General features: G+C 49.4%; 3 protein-coding genes across 3 annotated transcripts in view; all 3 read right to left on the bottom strand.

Annotated features, from left to right (window-relative positions):
• ABL1 (ABL proto-oncogene 1, non-receptor tyrosine kinase) overlaps positions 1-7,661 on the bottom strand; it is a 145,371-nt gene extending 137,710 nt beyond the window's left edge. Inside the window, exon 1 of the mRNA XM_058693800.1 lies at positions 7,003-7,661. Within this exon, the coding sequence (XP_058549783.1) occupies positions 7,003-7,138 (136 nt within the window). The 5' untranslated portion in view covers positions 7,139-7,661. The remainder of the gene's footprint in view (positions 1-7,002) is intronic.
• A 48-nt stretch (positions 7,662-7,709) lies between these two features.
• On the bottom strand, positions 7,710-8,840 carry LOC131491182 (uncharacterized). The gene has a single exon (XM_058693803.1). The coding sequence runs from the start codon at positions 7,806-7,808 to the stop codon at positions 7,710-7,712; it is 99 nt and encodes a 32-aa protein (XP_058549786.1). The 5' UTR covers positions 7,809-8,840.
• A 3,445-nt stretch (positions 8,841-12,285) lies between these two features.
• EXOSC2 (exosome component 2) lies at positions 12,286-22,125 on the bottom strand. The gene is made up of 9 exons (XM_058693804.1): positions 21,970-22,125; positions 20,585-20,686; positions 18,645-18,690; positions 18,332-18,421; positions 16,971-17,036; positions 16,414-16,482; positions 14,852-15,028; positions 13,853-13,981; positions 12,286-13,314 (listed from the first exon to the last, which is right to left on the bottom strand). The coding sequence occupies exons 1-9, from the start codon at positions 22,089-22,091 to the stop codon at positions 13,234-13,236; spliced, it is 882 nt and encodes a 293-aa protein (XP_058549787.1). The 5' UTR covers positions 22,092-22,125; the 3' UTR covers positions 12,286-13,233.
• Positions 22,126-22,546: the final 421 nt, after the last annotated feature.

Raw genomic sequence — 22,546 nt, forward strand, 5'->3', positions numbered from 1 at the left:
CACGCTGTCAGCGCAGAGCCCAACGCTCGAACTCCCAAACCATGAGATCATGACCTGAGCTGAAATCAAGAGTCAGACACTTAACCAACTGAGCCACCCAGGCACCCCAAGAACTGCAAAATAGTTTTTTGTCCATAAATTTTTTTTTTTAATTTTTTTTTTTTTCAACATTTTTTATTTTTATTTTTGGGACAGAGAGAGACAGAGCATGAACGGGGGAGGGGCAGAGAGAGAGGGAGACACAGAATCGGAAACAGGCTCCAGGCTCTGAGCCATCAGCCCAGAGCCTGACGCGGGGCTCGAACTCACGGACCGCGAGATCGTGACCTGGCTGAAGTCGGACGCTTAACCGACTGCGCCACCCAGGCGCCCCTGTCCATAAATTTTTTTAATGTTTGTTTATTTTTGAGAGAGAGAAACAGAGCACAAACAGGGGAGGGGCAGGGAGAGAGGGAGACAGACACAGAATCCGAAGCAGGCTCCAGGCTCCGAGCTGTCAGCACAGAGCCCGACACGGGGCTCGAACTCACAAACTGTGAGATTATGACCTGAGCTGAAGTCAGACGCTTAACTGACTAAGCCCCCCAGGCGCCCCTGTAAAATAGTTTTCAAGTGAGAGTAAACAATTTCTTAAAACCAGTTTTCAGGTAAACTCATAAGTAAAACATGTGGCATTACCAAATTAAATAATACCCCGCGGGACATAGATGTACTAACTTACAATCAGAAAATCCACAAATAATTTATTTTTTTTTTAAACTTAAATTTTTTAAAGCATTACCTAGTAAAGTATTACAAAACTTATTTTTTATTTTATTTACCTGTTTTTTTAACTAAACTCTACCCCAAGCATGGGGCTCAAACTCACAACCGTGAGATCAAGAGTTGCGTGCTGTACCACCTGACTGAGCCAGCCAGGCTCCCCAACCAAACTTTTAAAATTGAAATGGACTTTTTACCTTTAAAACACTGGGGCCGCCTGGGTGGCTCAGTCGGCTAAGCCTCCAATTCTTGATTTTGGCTCAGGTCATGATCTCACAGTTCGTGAGACTGGGCTCCAGGTTGACAGCCAAGAGCCTGCTTGGGATTCTCTTTCTCCCACCCATGTTCCTCCCCTGCTCACAAGCTTGCTCGCGCTCTCTCTCTCTCTCTCTCTCTCTCTTAAAATAAATAAACTAAACAAAGCGTTTTTTAATTAAAAAAGTTAAACACTTGTTACCAAGAATAGGAAAAATTATGTGCAAATTTTTTAAAATCTGCAACTTTTTGATTTAGGAAAAAAAAAAACAGTCCTCAGAGAAAGAGGATTTAAAACTTAAAAACGAGGGGAGCCTATGTGGCTCAGTCAGTTAAGCATCCGACTTCAGCTCAGGTCATGATCTCACAGTTGGTGAGTTCGAGCCCTGCATGAGGCTCTGTGCTGACAGCTAGGAGCCCGGAGCCTGCTTCCGATTCTGTGTCTCCCTCTCTCTCTGCCTTTCCCCGGCCTACACTCTCTTTCTCAAAAATAAACCAACAACAACAAAAAAGTAAAACTTAAGAATGAGTTAGAATCATTCCCACTCAAAATTCAAATGTCACCACCCCCCAAAAACGAATCAAACTAATCCTATATAAAAACGTGAAGTCCTAATTTCATAAACTACCGAATGTCACCTCACACTTTTGGAAGGTTCATACTCGGGAGAGTTCTCCCTTGGGCCTGTCGCTGTTCTCACAGCTTGACATGCACCTGTAACCTGGTGACCCCCACGTTCCCTCTCCAGCCGGGACTGCTTCCCTGAATTCAAGCCTGTAGACTCAACCGCGTATGTGACATATGCACCGGGACGCCCAATAATAGACATCTCAAAGGTAACATGCCCGGATCCTCGTCTCCATTCCCCGCAACACACCTCCCCAAACCCCACTTGTCTCTCTTGCAGTAAAAGGCGACTCCATTTTTCCAGTGATTCAGTCCAAACACCTTGGAGTCGCCCTCGACTTCTCTCAACCCTGCACCCCCCATCTCAGGTCTAACTCAGCAGCAAATCCGGGCAGCTGTGCCTGGATAGTCACGCCATCTGACCCCTTCACCACTGCCGCCGCTCTGGTCCAAGCCATGACCGTCCTCATCCAGATTGGGGCAACCAACCCCTAAGTGTAATCCGTTTCCTTTTTCCCCTCCTTCGGAATACAGCAGCCGGGGACATTTTAATAGAACAGAAATCCGGTCCTGTTAATCCTCTCTCAAAATTCTCCAAAGGCTTCCCGAACCACACAAGTGAAAAGTCAAAAGTCTTCCAAGGGTCAACAAGGCCACATTCTGCCCCAGCCATCCTCTCCTCACCCCCATTTTATCTCCTACCACTCTCCTTTTGCTCCCATGGTTCCAGTTACTCTGGGCTTCTCCTCAAACATGCCACACAAGCTCTGCCTCAGGGCCTTTGCACTGATGATTTCCCCATTATTTCCAAGGCTTGTCCCTCACTCCCCACCTTTGCCTTCGGGTCTTTATTCAACTGTCACGTTCTCAGGGAGGCCTCCCGAACTAAAATCGCGGGGCCCAACATTCCGTAGCCCCTTTTCTATGTTATTTTTCTCTCCAGAACCTACTACCTCTAACATACTCTATACTTCACTTACCTAGCTTACTTATGGTCTGTCTCCTCCCACTAGAATGTAAATTCCAGGAGGGCAGGGATGGTTTTTGTTTGCTAATGTATCACCAATGACTACAACATTCCCTGATGCATAGTGTGCTCGATAAATATTTGTTGGAGAAAGACGGAAACTACTAAGGAAAAGAGGTTTACTAGTGAATGCTTTTACTCCCCTTTTACCAACTCTCCCGAAAGTGAATTTTCTGTAGGCAAGCCACTGAAATCTGGAAGGGACATATGGTGCGTGAAATAATACCACGGTTTCCTTTTTGTTCTCCCTGTACATAGGACTCGCCGTTGTGACCCTGAATGATCCCGGCAAAAAACTGCCATCTGCCCTCTCCTTCCAGATGCACCACTGCCGGCCGCTCTCACATTGCAGCATTCTTGGCTTCCAGGTCCGTGTCGGATCCAACAACGTATGTTATGACTGCAAGGTGGGTCTTTTTTTTTTTAATTTTTAATGTTTATTTATTTTTGAGACAGAGCGACAGCACGCGAGTGGAGGAAGGGGCAGAGAAAGAGAGAGAGAGTCCGAAGCAGGCTCCAGGCTCCGAGCTGTCAGCACAGAACCCCACCCGGGGCTTGAACCCATGAACCATGAGATCACGACCTGAGCCGAAGCTGGACACTTAACCTACTGAGTCGCCCAGGTGACCCACGACTGCAAGTTTTTTAATCCAACCTATATGGATATTAACCAACTCTAGAAAGATCACCCTACGAAGGATCAAGAACAATCTGTAACACAAAATAAGACTGTGTTGCCCTAGAAAAAGATACCCAAGGTGCAAAGAAATTGATTTGTCTTCAGTAAAACGTGAATTAGGCAAATTCTTTCGTAAAAAGCTGCTGCAAAAGAGGGACAGTTTGGTTGGGCGGCCATCAATTCAGTTTTTGCATCTTTTTATGTTCTGCATTATAGCAAATTTGTCACAGAAAGAAATCACAAAGGCAAAGTAAGAAGTCCAAGTTTTTCTCCGATTCCACCTAAGTCCCAATTCCCATACCATGCTGACTCATCTCCAGATTGCTTTTTACCTCTTAGCACTACACAGATGCCTTTCAAGGGTAGTATTTCATGGTACACCTGCAATACACAGCCTTATGTGTCTTCGTGACAAAACTCCTAGAGCCACAGTTCTCAAACTTTCTTATCTCAGGACCTTTTCACACTCTTGAAAATTACTCAGGACCCCAACAAGCTTTTGTTTATTTAGATTATCTCACCAGAGTTTACCACATTAGAAATTTAAACTGAGGGGCGCCTGGGTGGCTCAGTCGGTTAAGCGGCCGACTTCGGCTCAGGTCATGATCTCACAGTCCGTGAGTTCGAGCCCCGCGTCGGGCTCTGGGCTGACAGCTCGGAGCCTGGAGCCTGTTTCCGATTCTGTGTCTCCCTCTCTCTGACCCTCCCCATTCATGCTCTCTCTCTGTCTCAAAAATAAATACACATTAAAAAAAAATTTTTTTTAGGAAATTTAAACTGAAATTCTAAAATTTATTCATTTAAAAACATTTTTATTACTGGAAAATAACTGTTGGCCACCAAAAAAGTAGCCTTTTTAGATCACTGTATTTATTCTTCTCAGAAGCTACACCAAAACGCCATTAAGTGGTAGTTTCTTAAAGGTTAGTTGTGATGTAGAACCTAAAACTGTATCAGGGAACTTTTGTAACATTAAAATCCATTGGCCCACCTTGCACCCTGGATGGATTTTTTACCTGTGTGTGATTTTAGGATCCCACATAGTGATCACTTAGAAAAAATGGGTTCACTGAATTATGCAGATTTGCTGAATAATACATTTCATTATAAGCTATCAAAGCACCGCACCTGTAAATATCACCACCGATCTCTACACCACAGTAGCAGATACAAGTTTTCCAAAATCCTAATTTTCATTGGAAAGCTGAAGTTTTATCACTGGCAACATACACTGCCAGTTGTTTTCTTGAAAGACTCCTTTATCCTTTTTTTTTTTTTTTTTTTTTAGACTGAATAACCGTTGTTTGTCGGGGGCAGTAAAATGGGATTAAAAATGGCAGTCGGTGAAAAACGCAGCTAGTTCAGCACGCAGCTCAAAGAACGGCCCATCTGCTTCTCCTGGAGAGAGAACCATCATACCTCAGTGCACAGCAGAGACGTTCACGTGCACCTTCTCATTTCACCCCACAGACTACGGGAAAAACCATCTCCACGAGCGGCAACAGTGAATAAATTTAACCTGTTCTACGACTGCATCGAGAACATTCCGGTGAAAACCAAATTCTTATTTCATTGTATTGTACTCATCGCGAGTGCACGGCACGAAGGGTACGATGGCTCCTAGGATAGTTAGGTGCTGCAGCCTTGATTCACGCTAAGGAGCCTGCGTGACTTTTGCACCATTAGTGCAAAGAGTGCAAACAGCATCTGAGAATTGTAGTAATATGAACACTGTTTTAACCTCTCGACCCTCTCGGAAAGGGTATCAGGGACACCCAAGGGGATCATACTGTTCTGTGCTAGAATAGCTTCCTAGAAGTGAGATTCCTGGGTTATTGGTATATACACTAAATTCTGCTAAGTGTGACCAAAGCTCTCCAAAAAGTCTGTACCAATTTTCACTATCCAAGGCTGCATGATCGTCACTAGTTAAAAATGTAAATAACTAACTCAGGGGCGCCTGGGTGGCTCAGTCGGTTGAGCGTCTGACTTCGGCTCAGGTCATGATCTCGCAGTTTGTGGGTTCGAGCCCCGCGTCGGGCTCCGTGCTGACAGCTCAGAGCCTGGAGCCTGCTTCGGATTCTGTGTCTTCCTCTCGCTCTGCCCCTCCCCTGCTCACGCTCTCTCTCTCTCTCTCTCTCTCTCTCTCAAAAATAAGTAACATTAGAAAAAAACTTTTTTAATGTAAATAATTTCACTTTACAAATCTTGAATTGGGGAAGCACCAGAATATAACAAACTTCAATATCTCCTGGTCTAAAACCAGTGCTAAAATGTAACTAATATTTCAAGGAAAAATACAATTCGAGCACCCAAGTTATATAGATGAGGCAAATATTTTTCTGTCAGAAAGTAAAACCTCAACGGTCACATGCAAGTGCAAGGCACAGAGACCTCTGTTGACCGTGGTCACCCATCGTTAAAAGGCATCTGAGGGGCGCCTGGGTGGCGCAGTCAGTTAAGCGGCCAACTTCAGCCAGGTCACGATCTCGCGGTCCGTGAGTTCGAGCCCCGCGTCAGGCTCTGGGCTGATGGCTCGGAGCCTGGAGCCTGTTTCCGATTCTGTGTCTCCCTCTCTCTGCCCCTCCCCCGTTCATGCTCTGTCTCTCTCTGTCCCAAAAATAAATAAAAAACGTTGAAAAAAAAAATTTTATAAAAAAAAAAAAAAGGCATCTGAGGCTGAATTTCAAAGCAGATGCCACGTGCGCTCTTCTAACATTCGCTAATGGAGCCAGTGGGGTCGATATTCCTATATGAAGCACACGGTTCGAAAAACGTCAGGCTACAGCACGACGGCCAGGGCCCTAATTAAGTGGTCCACGGCCGGCCCCTGTAGCAGGCAGGAGTCTAAGCCGAGCCTTCGCTTTAAAACTTCACGCGGAATTACTGGAAAGGTGCAGTGGGATACAGACAGTCTGCAATCAAATGCCAACTCTGTTCATGCAAATGTCGACGGCACCCTTTCTGGCCCCAAATGTCATGCGAAACAAGGAGACAGGGGAAGCTACAAGCCCCATCGCTGGGGAAACGATCACTCCTGGGTAAGGCAAAGCACCTAGAAACAGCCGGGTTTCCTCGATCCGCAAAGGACACCGCTTCCCCACTCCATTTTTTTCCCACGAGGCTCCAAAGTGGGCATTTTCAAGTCCTACTCAGGACTGAAAAGGTCAAGGATATTAGCGTCCACCAGGATCTGTAGGTCTTAACCCTTTGGGGAGCACGGGCCACTCTGAGGATACGATAAGAGCCCCTCCATGGCTAAAGCAGTGAAGGATCTTCGGGGACAGCCCACGCCTTGGGTCGGAGCAGGATCGTGGACTCTGATCCGAGAAACGACTTAAGTGCACTCTCCTCGGCAAACTGGAAGAGTAAAATGGCTTATCTAAGGTCAACAGTGAGTGAGAAGGGGAATCAGGCGAGAAATGAACAACTCGGAGAGATTCTGGACAAAGAAGCCACACAGAGTCCCCAAGTAACTTCTTCTGATACGAACACAGTCCCTCCACAAACTAAGAGAACACGACAGCAACACAAGTTTCAAGTACAGCCGGAAGGAAAGGACACAAAGCGCTGTGGTTCAAAAGTGCCTTGTGCACTCCTAAGCTGAACACACCAGGAAAAACAGGGTCCGAAAGCTTGAAAAGCACTCACCGTGTTCCACAAAGACATTGCAGTGCGGACCCCCGTGCCTCGATGATTCCTTCTTCCCTGCTCCTTTGATAAAGTGCAGGGCAGGCAAGCTTGGCCTCCTCTGGTCCCCAAGAACTTTTCCAGGCTGCTGCCCCATAAAGTAATGATAGGCACCCCTTTCCAGAAGAGGGTTCCAGATCCTCCAGAATGGTCAGCGGGCTTAGAAGGAAACAGTACATACGTGGGATTTCACATTCGCCGAATCGCCCCAAGTCAGTACAGTGAGGTCAAACACAAGTGAACACATGTAAACAGCAGTTCCGAGCATGTCCGCGGTCGATCAATTCGAAGCCATGCAACTGCGGGGCGACCCCACAGTTCCTTGAGTTTGAGTGTCTTTCACGGGCTGAGTAAGTTTCTTCCTTTCCAAGAAGAAAAACAAATATTCACAGGGATGCTGGAAAAGGGTCAGTAACACTAAAGTCATCTCGATTCCCGCACATAAAGGAAACGTGGATCACCTCTGGATGCTTCTCCAGAACTTTTCCTGGGGAAGTCGCCCACCCTACCTCCTATCTCGGTTTCTTCATCTTCCGACAGATTTCCTGCCAAACTAGCTGCCGCTCCTGCCGCTCTACCCTGCGCTCCGGAAAACGACACGGGTCACCCAGACTTCAGCGAGGGCTTGCCCTCGCCTCGGATGACAAGGAATGCATTGCCAGCAACTTTTAAGTCCGCTTTTTAAAAGGCCTGTGAAACCAGTCCAGGCTTTTCCTCTGCATTAAAGTTTTTGTTTGGGCTGAGACTAAAGGGACCGTAGGTGACATTGGAAGAGGTCAAGGCATTGGAGGCTCCCGGGAGCAACCTGGGGGGGGGGGGGGGGGGGAAGGGGAGGCCACTTGACAGCAGGGAGGGGATATGAATGGGGGGCCGGGGGCGGGGGGCTCCGAGGCCAAACTCGGGGCCGGGAGTGGGCGCGAGGGGCGGCTCGGGGGTAAAGGGGAGGCTGCCGGGGCGGGGCACGGGCGGCTTACTCCGGGGCGTCGCTCCTCCACGCCTCAGGAAACGGGGTGTCCCAGGTCTGGGGGAAAACAGAGACCACCCCCAGTGCCCCAGAGCCAGGGCAGGGCTGTACGGGACAGAGCACGCTCGCGGCCCCGAAGGCGGGAGGCGGGCGGAGGGGGGAGGAGGCCCGGCCGCCTCAGCTGCCCCGAGCCCAGGGGTCTCTGCCCGAGACACCCCCTCCCCCGGCTCCGGACGTTGTTACAGCCGCCGCCGCCGCCAGGCAGTCACATCCCCGGAACTCCGCCGCGGGACCCAGCCTCCCCCCGCAGGTGGGGGCCGTGGACAACCGAGGGGCTCCTCAGCCGCAGGACCCGGGGACCGGCTCCGGCTCCGGCGCTGCTCAGGGACGGACACCGACCCCCGCGGCCGCCATGATGGATTAGGAGCCGCTCCACAACGAGGCCAGGCCCCGCCCCTGACCCCGCCCCCGCCGACGACCGGCGCGCGCCTCGCGGGGACCCGGGCCTTCCCGGCGCCGCTCTCGGGGACGCCGCCGCGCCCTCCGCCTCTGGTCTCCCGACCCGCCAGAATTCGGCCCCACACGACCTTTTAAATGTGGTTTTTCCGAGCGCAAGGTGAGCGGCAAGGAAGCCCCGCCTCCTCTGTACCGCCATTGGTCCCTGAAAATCCGGGTCAGGTCTCTCTCCTGCGTCCCATTGGCCGGTGAGGGCAGTAGGCTAGAGTTCCCGGCCAACCCCAGTCGGCGCAGGCCGCAGGGCATGCCGGGGGTCGTAGTCCCGAGGCGCCCGCTCCTGTCCGCGCGCACCCGAGACTTCTTGCCCTCTGCTCCCGGCTCCTGAGCTTCGGTCCCGCCCTCCGGGGAGCCGGTGGACTCTCGCCTGCCTCGCGTCGGGCTGGCCAATGTCTCTCCTGCGCGGGTAGTAGGACCGGCGAGGAGCCAAAGCAAGGGGAAAACTGCGGATTGGATTATCTCAGAACCGGAGTTGGATTACTTCCTTAAACCTCTTTAGGGAAGAGGGAAATTTGGCCCGCTCCTGGAAACCAAGGTATTTGGTGCCTTACCCTCCCTCCCCAAATTCTCACCTTTTCCGCAAGAAGTATAAATATTAGAACTGGCGAAAAATAAATGACTGAAGAGCATCCGACCTATTGCGAACGAATTTTCTTTGGGTATCCAGAGGCTCCCTCATCAAAGGAACAGCTTGTTAGGCACCTCTCAGAGGCTAAACCAGGCGTAATCGCAGCTGTTTGAGCTAGAAAGAGCCTTTAAGATGAAACGACCTCATTTTGTGTACATACATGGATTTGCATGAGAACACCGTTAGCTGAGAAAATACGGATTGTTGGGCTAGCAGGCCCAGAGACAATGACCCAAACACACCAAACCCACACTTGTCATAACCCATCTCCTGCAACTGGAAAGCACCCACCAGGTCCCTCAGTCTTCACCCTTTATGTGTCCCCATATATGGGATATATGCCCATTTATAAGGAGATCCACTCATTCTAGTGCCTACTCTGTATCGTAATGCTTTTCACAAACTACATTATCTAGTTTAATCCTCACTGTAGTCCGGTGAAGCATGTAGTATTATTCCCCATTATACACTTGAGGAAAAAGATTCAGAGACGTGACTTACTCAGGGTCACTTGCCTAGTTAGTATGTGACCATGTCACCATTTGAGCCCGGATGAGTCTTGCTGCAAAGCCCACGATTTTTCCACTGTACCATTCAGTATCAAATAACTTGACCAAATGTTAGACCATTGACTTTTCAGAAGTTGCTGGCATTAGGGAAGAAGCTACATTATGGATGTCGTACGTCCAGTTAGTATATTGAGTTACGGATTTTCGAAATATTTCTGCTGGATGGGGAAATGGTAGTGACTTAACAGTGGCATCGAGAATAGTCGTGTACAGGTACCGAATGTGAGCATATGAAAACTTGTACCCGAAGTTGGAACTGAAATGTATTCATTGATGTTAGTAGGTTTAGCTTTGCTCTCACAAAATAATCTGGTTGACACTTAGTCCTGGCTTATAGTATCATTCTTCAAACATTCAGCGCCCTTGTTCTCCTTTATGTACCTACGATCTTACCCTGATCAGCACCCTCCTTTTTATTTTTAGCAATTTCGCTTTCTTCCTATTCATGCTTTAATCGCATCCTGTGCATCATCATTCTCTAGTTCAGCTTAAAATTGAGCAACCGGATCAAATTCTTTTTTTTTAAGGTTTATTTAGTTTTTATTTTTTTTTTTTTTAATTTTTTTTTTTCAACGTTTTTTATTTATTTTTGGGACAGAGAGAGACAGAGCATGAACGGGGGAGGGGCAGAGAGAGACGGAGACACAGAATCGGAAACAGGCTCCAGGCTCCGAGCCATCAGCCCAGAGCCTGACGCGGGGCTCGAACTCACAGACCGTGAGATCGTGACCTGGCTGAAGTCGGACGCTTAACCGACTGCGCCACCCAGGCGCCCCAAGGTTTATTTAGTTTTGAGAGAGAGAGACACAGAGTGTGAGTGGGGGAGGGGCAGAGAGAGGGAGCCACAGAATCCCAAGCAGGCTCCAGGCTCTGAGCCGTCAGCGCAGAGCCCCACACGGGGCTCGAACTCATGAACCATGAGATCATGACCTGAGCTGAAATAAGAGTCTGATGCCTGACAAAATGAGCCACCCAAGCACCCCTAAAATTTTCTAATACGCGTTTCTTGAACTAATTCATTCAACAAGCATTTGAGTCCCCTGTGTGCCAAGCACTGCTCTAGCTGGCATACAATGGGGGGCAGGGGGACACTCGTCTGTGTCCAGAGGAGCATACCTAGAGGGAGGGACAGGCAGTGAGCAAAATGGTAGCTCAAGGGATTGGTCTCAGGGCTGGAAATAAAGTTTCTGGACCTACATTCTTTCACCAACAGTCCAAGCCACTCTCTAGATTATTATTCTTTTTCATTTGAGAGAGAGCATGCCTGCGAGCAGAGAGAGGGGCAGGGGGAGCGGGAGTAAGCAGGCCCCATGCGGGGCTCCTTCCCACAACCCTGGGATCATGAGCTGAGCCACCCAGGTGCCCCAGTCCAACCCATTCTCTAAAAGGCTGCTTTCCCTCTAAAGCTTCAGCCTATTCCTGATCCATAGTTCCTCCTGAGCTTAATCAAGCCATTTTCTCTGAACTACTTTCTTCACTGGTTAAGTGAGGATCACATCTGCTGGCTGTCAAGAGATCTTGTTTGGTCTTCCACAGGGTGAGATTATGCTGCAGGGGTCAGTGTGGAGGCCACCTGCACCTGATCTAAATGCGTATCCAATCTCCATTTTCCACCGACCCACCTTCTGGTGGGGAACCCCAAGCCTAGACTACAATATTTTCTAGAGACGCACTATGCTCTTTTCTCCCTGTAGAACACTGTAGAATGATACTTTTGAGGACTTAAAACTAAAATCCAGAGCCCAGCAAATGCCTGATAGTCAGAAACCAGTTGCCAAACATTGAATAAATCCCTTCAGGTTCAAATATTCGTTAAAAGTAATTCAGTTCAGTCTAATTTTGTCCTCACTTTTACAAAGCGAAATCAACCCACGAGTTGCTACAGGAAGTAAGTACCAGTGTAAAAATTTCAGCTTATTCCGTTTTCTTAAAAACACACAATGGAATTAACACTCAACAAGGGCGCCCTCTAGTGGGCCACGGACGGTAGGTCAGCCCGAAAAGGTGCTTTCAGCCCTTCACCCTATTCCCATCTGGCAGATAATTGCCATTCTGTATATACTCAAAGTACAGCACAGGCTGGCGGCCGGGGAGAGACCAAGGGAGACCAAACTTTCAAAGAGCTTACAAACGATCCCCACCCAAACTCAAAACCAAACCAGGGACTTCGGCTTCGCCCACCCCCTCCCTTCCACGAAGAGGCATCCAGCCTGGCATGCGTTCTGAACAAGATGCCAAGTGAGCAAAACTAAAGTTACAACACAGCCTATGGAACATTCAGTTGTCTGCAAACTCCTCAAACATGATACACTCTGGAAAGCGAAAAAAGAGGTAAAATGATACCCCTGAGTAACGTTGCAAGGACAAGAAACATACTGTTACTCAAGAGCTGAGCTATAGTTCATAACCGTCAAAGGCAGTGTTCAGTCACTACCGTTGAAACTGTCCTGGGTTTACATTTTCCTAGGCGACCCAAACAGAGTATTTAAGGCCTCTGTCAGAACCTGTATCTGCTGAACCCTCCTTCAACTGGACTCAGCTCTCGTTACACAGGACACAAGACCAGAAAGTGATGTCAACACATTTATAAATATATAAAAATAGTTCACTACATATGTGAAATAAAATAGCACTTTATAAAGAGAGGGCTTTTAAAAAAAATGTTTCCCCAAACCTGAATCCAAGTGCCCTCTTTAGATAGTCATTAGGAAAACCGATGCATGGGAATTCTAGCATTCCTCAGTGAGAATTCCAGCCTCTTGTTTTTCGCCCTGAATTATGCCAAAGTTAATGCATTACTACTTCAGCTACAGGATGAAGACAGCTTTTCTTTTCCCACCTGCATTTGTTTCCATGTTCCTCACAGCACCCAGAGCATTCATTCCATTATCGATAATTCAACTTCTTACAAACCACCCTAAAGGCAGGACAGATTAAGGCAGCCTGCTACAGATGTACTCGCATCTATCACCAGAAGGATCATGCAATGGGAAAGAACATTCCAGCCAAGCAAAAGGCTGCTTGGTTAACTTTATTCTTCTATTCGACTGCCGGGTTGACGTCACTAACTATATTCTTCAATGTCGTACTTGTGCTGCAGAGGTGGAAATAGAGGCCAAAACGGACAATCTGGGGGTCAGGGAGGCTGTGTTGTTTATAGGGGCAGTTTCATGGGGGCTTTGTGCCTTGTGAACTGATGGTGAGTAGAAGACAAGAGATTCTCCGTATTATTCGAGGATGGGAGGCCACTTGGCTGGAACCCCACGTGCTTTTAAAGGCTCGAAACCACCCTAGTGCCGGACTCTGCAGGCAACCTAAGGGACTGGCAGTACATTCCCCAGGCTTTGCCTGAGAACAAGAGAGAGCAGCCCTTTGGGCCGGAGGCGGCCCAGTGTGGGTTAAGGAATGAGTTTCACGGTTCTCCGCTGAGCCACACTTGGGGACCACAAATCAGCTTCTTCAGTTTCAAGAACTGCTCCACTCAGGTACACGCAGTCCTGTCCTTCAGAGGCCTCTCTTCATCCCTCCTGTTCTAAAAGCCTCTGGCGCGTTTCCATCACTATTTCCTCCATTACTTCTGGCTTTAAGATGTCTTTGATCTAAAGAAGAAAAGGTATTTGCTCAGAAAAGAAATCAACCATAAGCAACCATAAGCCAATCCAAACGCAGAAACCAAGCATGGCTACCATAAACCCTCTGTATTCCTTTCATCTGTCAGAGGCTAAGTACTGCGAGACAGGATCTGCTACAACCAGCTTAACAAGTCATCAAGAATCCATGGTATACGGTGACAGGAGCAGAGATATTCTCCCGGCATTCACTAACAAGCTACAATTTGGGATGGGCAAGACGACGTCCTGACAGCTGATGTCATACACTAGTCCCCCCAGGGACCCCCACCCTGCGCCCCCAAATCCTCGGACTGACACTAGATGTTGAGGACGTTACAAGCATCTTGGGGAAACATCTACCGGCCACCCGGGAGGGCTGTCCGCCAGATCGGGTTCGTACCGACGGACACGGGAAAGGTATCTGGGAGACGTGCTTGCTATCGCTGAGGAGACACGGGAGCAGACGACAGACACGCGACGCCGACTCACAGACCGATGGGGAAAAGGGAAGGCCCGGGCGGAGTACCTGATGCGGAAGGGACGCCTCATAGCAATACAGGATACTGGTATCGTACAACATCATCCTCTGAGTGACCAGCGAGACGATGCAGTTCCGAAGCCGGGAGATCACCTCTCGGTCAGTGAGGGAGACAGGCTACCGGCGGACGCAAAGGGAATATAGAAGCAGAACGACAGTAAGACGATAGTCCCAGCAAGTCACAGAAATCACTTCTAATTTAAACAGTATCAACTCTGGGACTCCCAACCAACCAAACGGCTAGCTCCGAGGGAGACGAAGACAGATGACCCTTCAGTTGCTGTTACCCTGTAACTTGCTACCTCTGGCGACAAAGATCAAACCAGTTCCATTCCATCTCTTGAGAAAAAGAGAACGCATGGGGCGCCTGGGTGGCTCAGTCCGTTAAGCGTCAACTTCGACTCAAGTCATAATCTCTCGGTTTGTGAGTTCAAGCCCCACGATGCGGTCTCTGCTGTCAGAGCCTGCTCCGGATTTTCTGTCCCTTTTTCTCTCTGGCCTTCCCCACTGGTTCTCTCCCTCTCCCTCCCTCCCTCCTTCCCTCTCTCTCTGGCTCAAGATAAACAAACTTAAAAAAATAAAAAGAAAAGGGGTGACTGGGTGGCTCCGGTTGATTAAGTGTCTGACTTCAGCTCAGGTCATGATCTCACGATTCGTGGGTTCGAGCCCTGCCTCGGGCTCTGCGCTGACAGCTCGGAGCCCGGAGCCTGCTTCGGATTCTGTGCCCCCCTCTCTCTCTGCCCCTCCCCTGCTTGTGCTCTCTCTCTCTCTCAAAAGTTAAGTAGTTTTTTAAAGTTTTTCTTTTTAAATAAATAAAAAGAGAAAGAGAAGGCAACAATGTTCATGAAGACAGCTCGACGGAGACCCACACTAACGCGGACGACAGCAACCGTATGGTTTAGAAACAGCCAGCCCGCCTGTCCCAGAAGCACAGCGAAGACTGAGCACCGCTCCGCCACGAGGGCAGCGGCAGCAGCATTTCCTCACCTCCAGGTTTGCAGTGAGGCCCCCTGCATCCTCTTCTTTGTGGCCAGGCGTCGGGTAGATCCAGATGAAGCCGTTGGTGCCCAGAATCACCGACGCACCACACGGCAGGTCATGGAAGTGAGTCTTCTGCCGCTTCACCAGGGAGGGGGACACCTGGACCAGAACCCCCTGACCTAGCTGGAGGAACACAGCACACGCGAAGTCACCGCAGGGTCACCCGTGCAGTGCGGGAAGAGCGGACCACAGGACGCGCGTCCTCGCTACGGCAGAAGCAGGGCCGCTCCTATCAGCAGCCTCAGTCACAGTCACTGGACGCACACACACCGGAAACATTCCCGGAGAAGGCTTCCGGACACAGAGGTGGTTCATGAGGCCGGAGAGAAGGGGATTTTCCATACTCTCCTCCCACCTTCCCGTCATCCCAGGGTCGCCACGCCAGCAGTCAGAGCAGCCGGAGCTAACGAGGACGCGAGCCCGTGCCTGTTTCGGGCCAAGGCGCACTGTCCCGTTCCACCTCGATCCCAACCACCTACCTTGCCCGTAAGATGCATGCCGCCGGGCAAGAGGACTGGCCAAGGGCTGGGTGCAAATCTACCCCGGGTCCTGGCAGGACCACTCCAAGCCCCCATCCCGCTGAGGGAGGGTCTGCAGGACGCAGTCCTGTGAAGGTCGGCACACGCAGTGTGCAATTCTACCCACTTCAAGGCTGTGAGTGTGGCTGACCGTGGCCGCTCCACCAGGGGAACAGTCTTCTGTTCCACTCAGGAAACGAAAAGGTTCACCCACATGAAGCCAAGAGACTAGCGAGTCGTAATCTGTTTTAGAAAGTATGCTGTCGGGGCGCCTGGGGGGCTCAGTCGGTTGAGCGACCAACTCGGCCTCAGGTCATGATCTCGCAGTTAGTGGGTTCGAGCCCCGCGTCCGGCTCTGGGCTGGCAGCTCGGAGCCTGGAGCCTGCTTTGGATTCTGTGTCTCCCTGAATCTCTACCCCTCCCTTGCTCATGCTCTGTTACCTCTCTCTCTCAATAAATATTAAGAAAATAAAATAAAAAATAAAGAACCTATGCTATCGTTAAAAAAAATAACAGCCTCAGTAATGTAACCTCATACAACACCTACGAGAAAAGCAGTGACATTTCATTTAGAGGCTCAAGTGGCAAACCAGCCCTTCCTAATAATGAATGATACCCATTTTATTGACTGGACATTTGTCTGGAGCCAAGGCCATCGGGTTTCAATGCACCACCTCCCCTCGCTCCCAGGACAGCCTCTACCCCTGGCCCCTGCATAAAGCAGCAGTGCCCCCAGGAGGGAACAGACACAGCAGGGCCTCCGGGCCCACGGTCACAAAAGCTCTCCTGCCGCAACATCGCCTCAGTAGCAGGAGAATTAAAAGCTGTCGTCCGTTACACTACTGACCCACAAGCCAGCTGGTGTGTGGGATGCCAGCCTGTAACGCTTAACTTCTGGGGTTCTTCAGGGCCGAAATCCAGAGCCTTGGGGATTCAGAAAAGGATTTGAAGTCTCAGCTAGCATACAGGAACAGCAAGAGTCCAACTTACTTTTCCGTATTTCAGACTCCTTGTGTGCAGAGACACCGCTCCATCAGAGAACACTGCCTGGACTTCCGCCTGGCCAGGGTGATAAAGGAACACACACTTTCATGTCACCTGCCTTCCCTGTGTCCCTGATCCTCCCTCTCCTCCTTCCCTCCCATCCCCAACAGTCCTACTCGCAGCCTTAGACAGACCCAGAGGACATCAATGGGACCTAATCTCTCTCCTCCTTGGTTCTCGTGAATATCTTGACACGAACAACACCTTTTCTACTCCCTGGATCAAAGCTAACGTGGCCATGAAAAGTGGAGTCTAGCTTAAGGCACGGGCTACCACAAGTTACAAAACCCACAGAAAGGACTTGAGGCAGCAGGTCTGGATAGGAGCCGGAGAGTCCGGTTGGGTTAAGGAGGTGGAGAAAGACTGCAGCGGAGCCCCTGGCCTTGAGCTAGGATTCAGATCCCCGCCAGGACATGTTTCTCCTGGTGGAGACATAAAATTTAAGCCCCATTTCCCAGTTCCATGTGAAACACAAAGATGCTGTAATGCAAGGTGCAGGATACACTGATAAGGTCCCCTTCCTGCAAGAAACCTCTCATGGCCAGCTCATCTTCCGCAGATCTTCTCCTCTGAAATACACAAAGAGATGACATTGCTTAAGTCAGACAGACCCTGCGGAAAGATCTCTCTCCACCTACTTTCTCTTTCACTTCCTCGTGAGATCTCTGGAACCACAGTATTCAAACACCAGAGTAGGTAACCAGTGTCACTCAAGGAAAACCAGAGCGATAGCCACTACTTTCTGTCTCACAGACCTTCCCACGGCTCCTCTTCCCCTCTCCCGCCCTCCTCTGGATAATATCCCAAGTCCTTCCGCGCTACTGAAAACGCTCCCAATCGTGCCCAGCCCACTTTTCCACACTCACCTTCCGTGGCGGCCCTCCATGCTCCAGTAGGCCCAGACTACCTCCTGCCTGACTTATCTTTACTCACACGTTTCCCATTAGCTCAGATTCCCTGTGAAATTCTATCCACCCTTCAAAGATCAACTCCAGCGCCCCGCTTTCCGATGAGCGCGCGCTCCTTTTGTACGAGCGCACGCCTGTTTATCCTTCCGACTGCCGGATATTTAGATCACTTATTTCGTTTCCCCTACTCATCTGTACACTCTTCCAGGAACTCGGTCATGCCTCCTTTATCTTGCGTTCTCTGGAGAACCTAGCACAGCGAGCCTCTTTGCAATACATGCTGGACTGAAGAGAAAGGCAAACCATGGCATTTTACAAAAGGCTGCCCCTCAGGTACTGCAGTTGCCTGGAATAACCAAATGCCATTCAATTCATGAAAAGCTAATCTAAGCACAACTTTCCAAGGCACACATTCACTATGCAAAGCTGATACACCCAGGAAAGGAAAATGGGCACCAAGCATCTGAGAGCTTCTCTTTTGGGATCGCTCCCCATGGCTGTTCCAGATCCTATCACATACCAATTGCTGCTTATTTGGGGAGGCCTGGGCCAAGTAAAAAGCCTATGTGTGGGGCGCGTGGGTGGTTCAGTCAGTTAAGCGTCCGGCATCGGCTCAGGTCATTCTCTCCTCCTGGCTCATGAGTTCAAGCCCCGCATCGGGCTCTGTGCTGACAGCTTGGAGCCTGAAGCCTGCTTCGGATTCCTACATGTATAAAGTCTCCCTGCCTCTCGGCCCCTCCCTGGCTCGTGCTCTCACTCTCTCTCTCAAAAATAAATAAACATTAAAAAAAAAAATTGTTTTTAATCTTGTAACTATAAAAAAAAAAGTGTACGTGTAATCTAGACAGCAAACAAGACTAAAAGAGGCAACCTCACTAAAAGCAAAGTTCTCTAGTGGAGGAACAGACCCCAGCATTCTTGCTAGCAAACTACAGTACCAGCCTGGAGACCCTTACCAGCTCTCCTCCAGGAAGGTTCATAGATGAGAGAAGCAAGACTGAATCCAGCCTAGAGTTGGTCTCTACCTTCCACCTCTTCTGTTGAACCTGCAGAGAAATTTCACAGTTGGACAGACTTAAGGGGCAAGAGCTCATATCATAAGCAACCAATAATCACTACTACAACAAGCCAACTGTTTACCTCAAAGGGCACAAAGAGTCCAATGCAATTAATGCCCACTGGCATCACTACATAGGGAATGACTATCCCAGCCATTCAGTCACCAGCTTGCTTTTACTTTGTAAAAAACCCATCTGGTATCAACTTTACCTCTGTGATTCTCCCCACTACAATGTCTCCTACTTCACCATTGTATCTGAAAGATAAAACAAAAGGTCGTCCATCAGTAAAAGACCTCATCACGAGACCAAGCATCATTCGTGATTCGGTTAAACAGGATGAGGGCCTTAATTACATGCCACATTTAAATAGGGTAAATTCACATAACTATGCTTTTTAAATTTATTTTCCCGGAACCGATAACTTCAAACATTCCTACATGTATAAAGTCTTCGTTAATTATTCTGAGACAAACCATTTATTCCAAATAGTTCATTAAGCCCGTAACCCCTACTTTGTTAATTACATGCCACTGATAAGCATGGAATATTTCCTGCTGGGCTCTGGAACACAGATGGCTTCTGCATCAGCAAAGGAGGAGGAGACTGAGACAGGACCCCACCCACCCCACCCAGTCTACACACTGTCTCCTTCACCCACAAGGTGCTCACCTCTGGCCCCTGTGTGAGTTCCCTATCCCAATTCTAATGATGAGGTATTCCATGCTGAAGGCTCCGGCTGTGGACCTCTTCTCTCTTAGCCCACATTCACCTCTTGGGGAGCTCCTCCAATCGAACGGCTTGAAATACAACCAATGACTATTCCGTCCCAAATTCCAGACTCTACTCAACTGCTGGCTACGCAGCATCTCTATTTACGTGACTTAGAGGCATTTCCAAATGTCACCAACCTAAAAGCAAAACTTTCCAACGGCCCCCTCCCCAGCTCCCGTCACAAAGTGGTCCCCTCCCAGTGATCACAGTCTCAGTAAATGGCAACGCCGTCCCTACAGTTGCTCAAGTCAAAAAGCTTGGGAGTCCTTGGAAGATCCCTTGATTTCTCTTTCTCTTTCTCTCTCTCTCTCTCTCTCCCTCTCCCTCTCATGCTCCGGGACAAGTCCAGCAGCTGATCCTACTGGCTCTACCTTCAAAATATATAAGGAAATGGGGCGCCTGGGTGGCTCAGTCGGTTAAGCGTCCGACTTCGGCTCAGGTCATGATCTCACGGTCCGTGAGTTCGAGCCCCGCGTCGGGCTCTGTGCTGACAGCTCAGAGCCTGAAGCCTGTTTCAGATTCTGTGTCTCCCTCTCTCTGACCCTTCCCCGTTCATGCTCTGTCTCTCTCTATCTCAAAAATAAATAAACATTAAAAAAAAAAAAAAATATACAAGGAAATAAAAGGCATCCCAATTGGAAAAGAAGTGACACTATCTCTATTCACAGACGTGGTCCTACATATGGCAAATCCCAAAGAATACAAAACCCAACACTGTTACAGGATGAAAAAAACAAACTCAGGACACAAAATGTATGCAGAATCAACCACGACTCCTCACTCCTACCGCCATCTTAGTCCAAGCCGCCATCGCTTCAGATGATGAAAAACAGTCCACTAATGTGTCTCTCTAAGCCTGCCCCTGACCCCCTCTCAACACTCCTCCAGAGTCCAGAGAAGTCAGACCAGGCCCCTCTTCTGCTCCACCCCTTCCAGCGGCTTCCCAGATTGTACATAGAGTGGAAGACAAAATGCTTACCGTGGCTACAAAACGGGCTGTCTGCCCGCCTCATCTGCCCCTACGCTCTCCCTTGCTCGCTCTGTTCCAACCCTACCGGCTTCCTTTCGGGAGCTAACCTTTATGGAGCCCTTCTAGGTAGTGCACCCTGCACTAAGTACTTTACGTGTCCTATTTGAATAAATTCCAATGAAAATCCCACAAGGTAGGTCATGCTATTATCCTCATTTGCAGAGGAGGCGACCGAGGTTTGGAGAGGTCAAGTAATGTGGGGAAACCTTTGAAGCCCCCGCTTACCTATGGTCATCTATACCCCTTTCCACCGTCACGTTCAAAATCGCAGACCTACTGAACCGCAGACCTAAGGCAGGTGGGAAGGAGGGGAACGACACAAGAGAATACACACCTTTTGTTCTCACCTGGTTTTCAAGGCTTTCACACAGATCAACTTGTTTACCCTCTCCACGGAGCCAGCCACAGATGCAATGAGCTTCTCTTCCCCCATGTAAGTTCCATGGCCCCTGTTACAAGAGTAGGATACAAAGAATACACTTGAGATGACCTCTCCTTCCAAGAACAAGGGTATTCCTAACAGGATCCTCCCACTGTAAAGCCTGGCTTCTCTCTCTGCCCACAACACTCCTTCTTTAGAGAGCTTCACGGACATCTCCTTTGGCTTACCCCTGTCTACTCAAATGACACTTTCTCCATTGGGCCCACCTTGACTATCCCATTTAAAGTAGTCCCCCCACCAGGCTGCCACCACCCCCAGCATATCTCCAACCACATTTCACTGATGCTGCTCAACTTTTCACTTCCCCCATTGCAGTTATCGCCAAACATACCAACTCATTTGTTGGGCTCATTGCTTATTATCTGTCTCTGTTGAGAGATAAATTCCACCTGGACAGAAGTTTCCACTCTGATCACAGTTGCACCCCAACCACACGTAATTTAAATATATGTTGAATTCAGGAAGGAAGGACTGACACTTAAGATTCCCTAGGTTCCAATAGCCTCAAACTAACGGGTTAAAGAGCAAGGCTATAAATGCTGTACTCCCCTCCTCTCCAAAAAGTCCTACACACCACTGGTGTTTATCTCTGATGGTGACAGAATGGTGAGTTTTGCTTCTTTTCTTAATTATCGCCTCATCTAATCCTCGCTTCCCTATCAAACAGTTACTGTTATTATCACCATTTTACAGAAGAGAAATCTGACGTTGGAGAGAGAATACAACCAATAATATGTGATGGCGCAGGGCTGGAACCTCAACTGTCTGGGTCAAGAGTCTGCTCTCTTAACTACACATATTGTACTGCCCTCAGAATCGAAATGTATATTTGGGTGCGTGCGGCACAATATATTTCTATGCCCTGAGCCCAAACAACTGCTGATTCCAAAACCGAGCACCTGGCTAAGCGATGTCGCTGAGAGAAGAGGAGACCAAGTCAGAAATGCCCACAGTCCCCTCAATCTGAAAACTGGAAAGAGGTCTCTGCTCCGAACCCCCACCCCCAGGGTTGCAGGTCTCCAACGAAGAAGAGGAAGTCTCAGAGATCAGGGTCTCAGGCAGAGCACCCAAGAGTCCTTGATACCAGAGCTCAGGACAGAAGAGCTTCCAAGGGCTGAGGCAAACGCAGATGGGGACTATTTCCGAGCCCAAGGACTCAGAAACAAGGGGACTGCGATGCTCAGATGTGCCCTGCGTCAGGCGGGTACTTAGGTGCAAGGGAACAGAGGCCACGTGCAGAGAGCCCAGCAGCCGCCCTGTGGGGCCCCGAGTCCCCAAATCCCCACGTACCGCATGAATCCCGTGTCCGTGGTGATCGTGTCCCCCGGAACCACCAGGTGTTTCTTAGTATCGCGGTCCAAGCTCTCGCTAAGGGGCTTGCGAGCGACGGGAAGCCTCATCTCCATCGCCATCTTGGCGCCAAAGAATGGCGCAAGCGCAGTCCGGCCGGGAACCGCGACGTCCGGCTCCGCAATTCCCTGTGGTCGCTTGGAGGGGCGGGGCGGGGCGGGGCGGGGCGGGCCTCGGCGGAGCCGCCAATGGGAACGCACAGCCTGGTGGCCATGTTGACTATTGGCAACCATTAGGCTAACATGAAGGGAATGAGGGAGCCGAGTTTCCATTTTTACTATTGGCAGAGCTTCCCCTGTGGAACTCTAAAAGCTCAGGTTGGATGGCGTTTGATTTACCAAAAATCTCTCATAATCATCATCCCGTTTATTGTTTACCAGGTAGATAATTGAGAAATGGGCCTGTGAGTTTCCTTCCAACTCTAAGTTGCTAAAATGTGATTCTTGATTCTTTGGTATGAGAGAGCTTAGTAGGATGGGGAGCTGGGAACTCCAGAAAACACTAGCTGGACAGAAAA

This window comes from Neofelis nebulosa, chromosome 12 (genome assembly GCF_028018385.1).
Source record: "Neofelis nebulosa isolate mNeoNeb1 chromosome 12, mNeoNeb1.pri, whole genome shotgun sequence".
Lineage (NCBI taxonomy): Eukaryota > Metazoa > Chordata > Mammalia > Carnivora > Felidae > Neofelis > Neofelis nebulosa.

Bases quoted from the DNA above. Each gene is read 5' to 3' on its own strand.
- LOC131491182 (XM_058693803.1), bottom strand. From the start codon at position 7,808: ATGTCACCTACGGTCCCTTTAGTCTCAGCCCAAACAAAAACTTTAATG.
- EXOSC2 (XM_058693804.1), bottom strand. From the start codon at position 22,091: ATGGCGATGGAGATGAGGCTTCCCGTCGCTCGCAAGCCCCTTAGCGAG. The intron at 16,483-16,970 runs GTATCCTGCACC...CACCCTGGCCAG, and splicing joins AGGAAGGGGACCTTATCAGT to GCGGAAGTCCAGGCAGTGTT. The intron at 15,029-16,413 runs GTAAGTTGGACT...GTGTTCCTCCAG, and splicing joins GGAGTCTGAAATACGGAAAA to CTAGGTCAGGGGGTTCTGGT.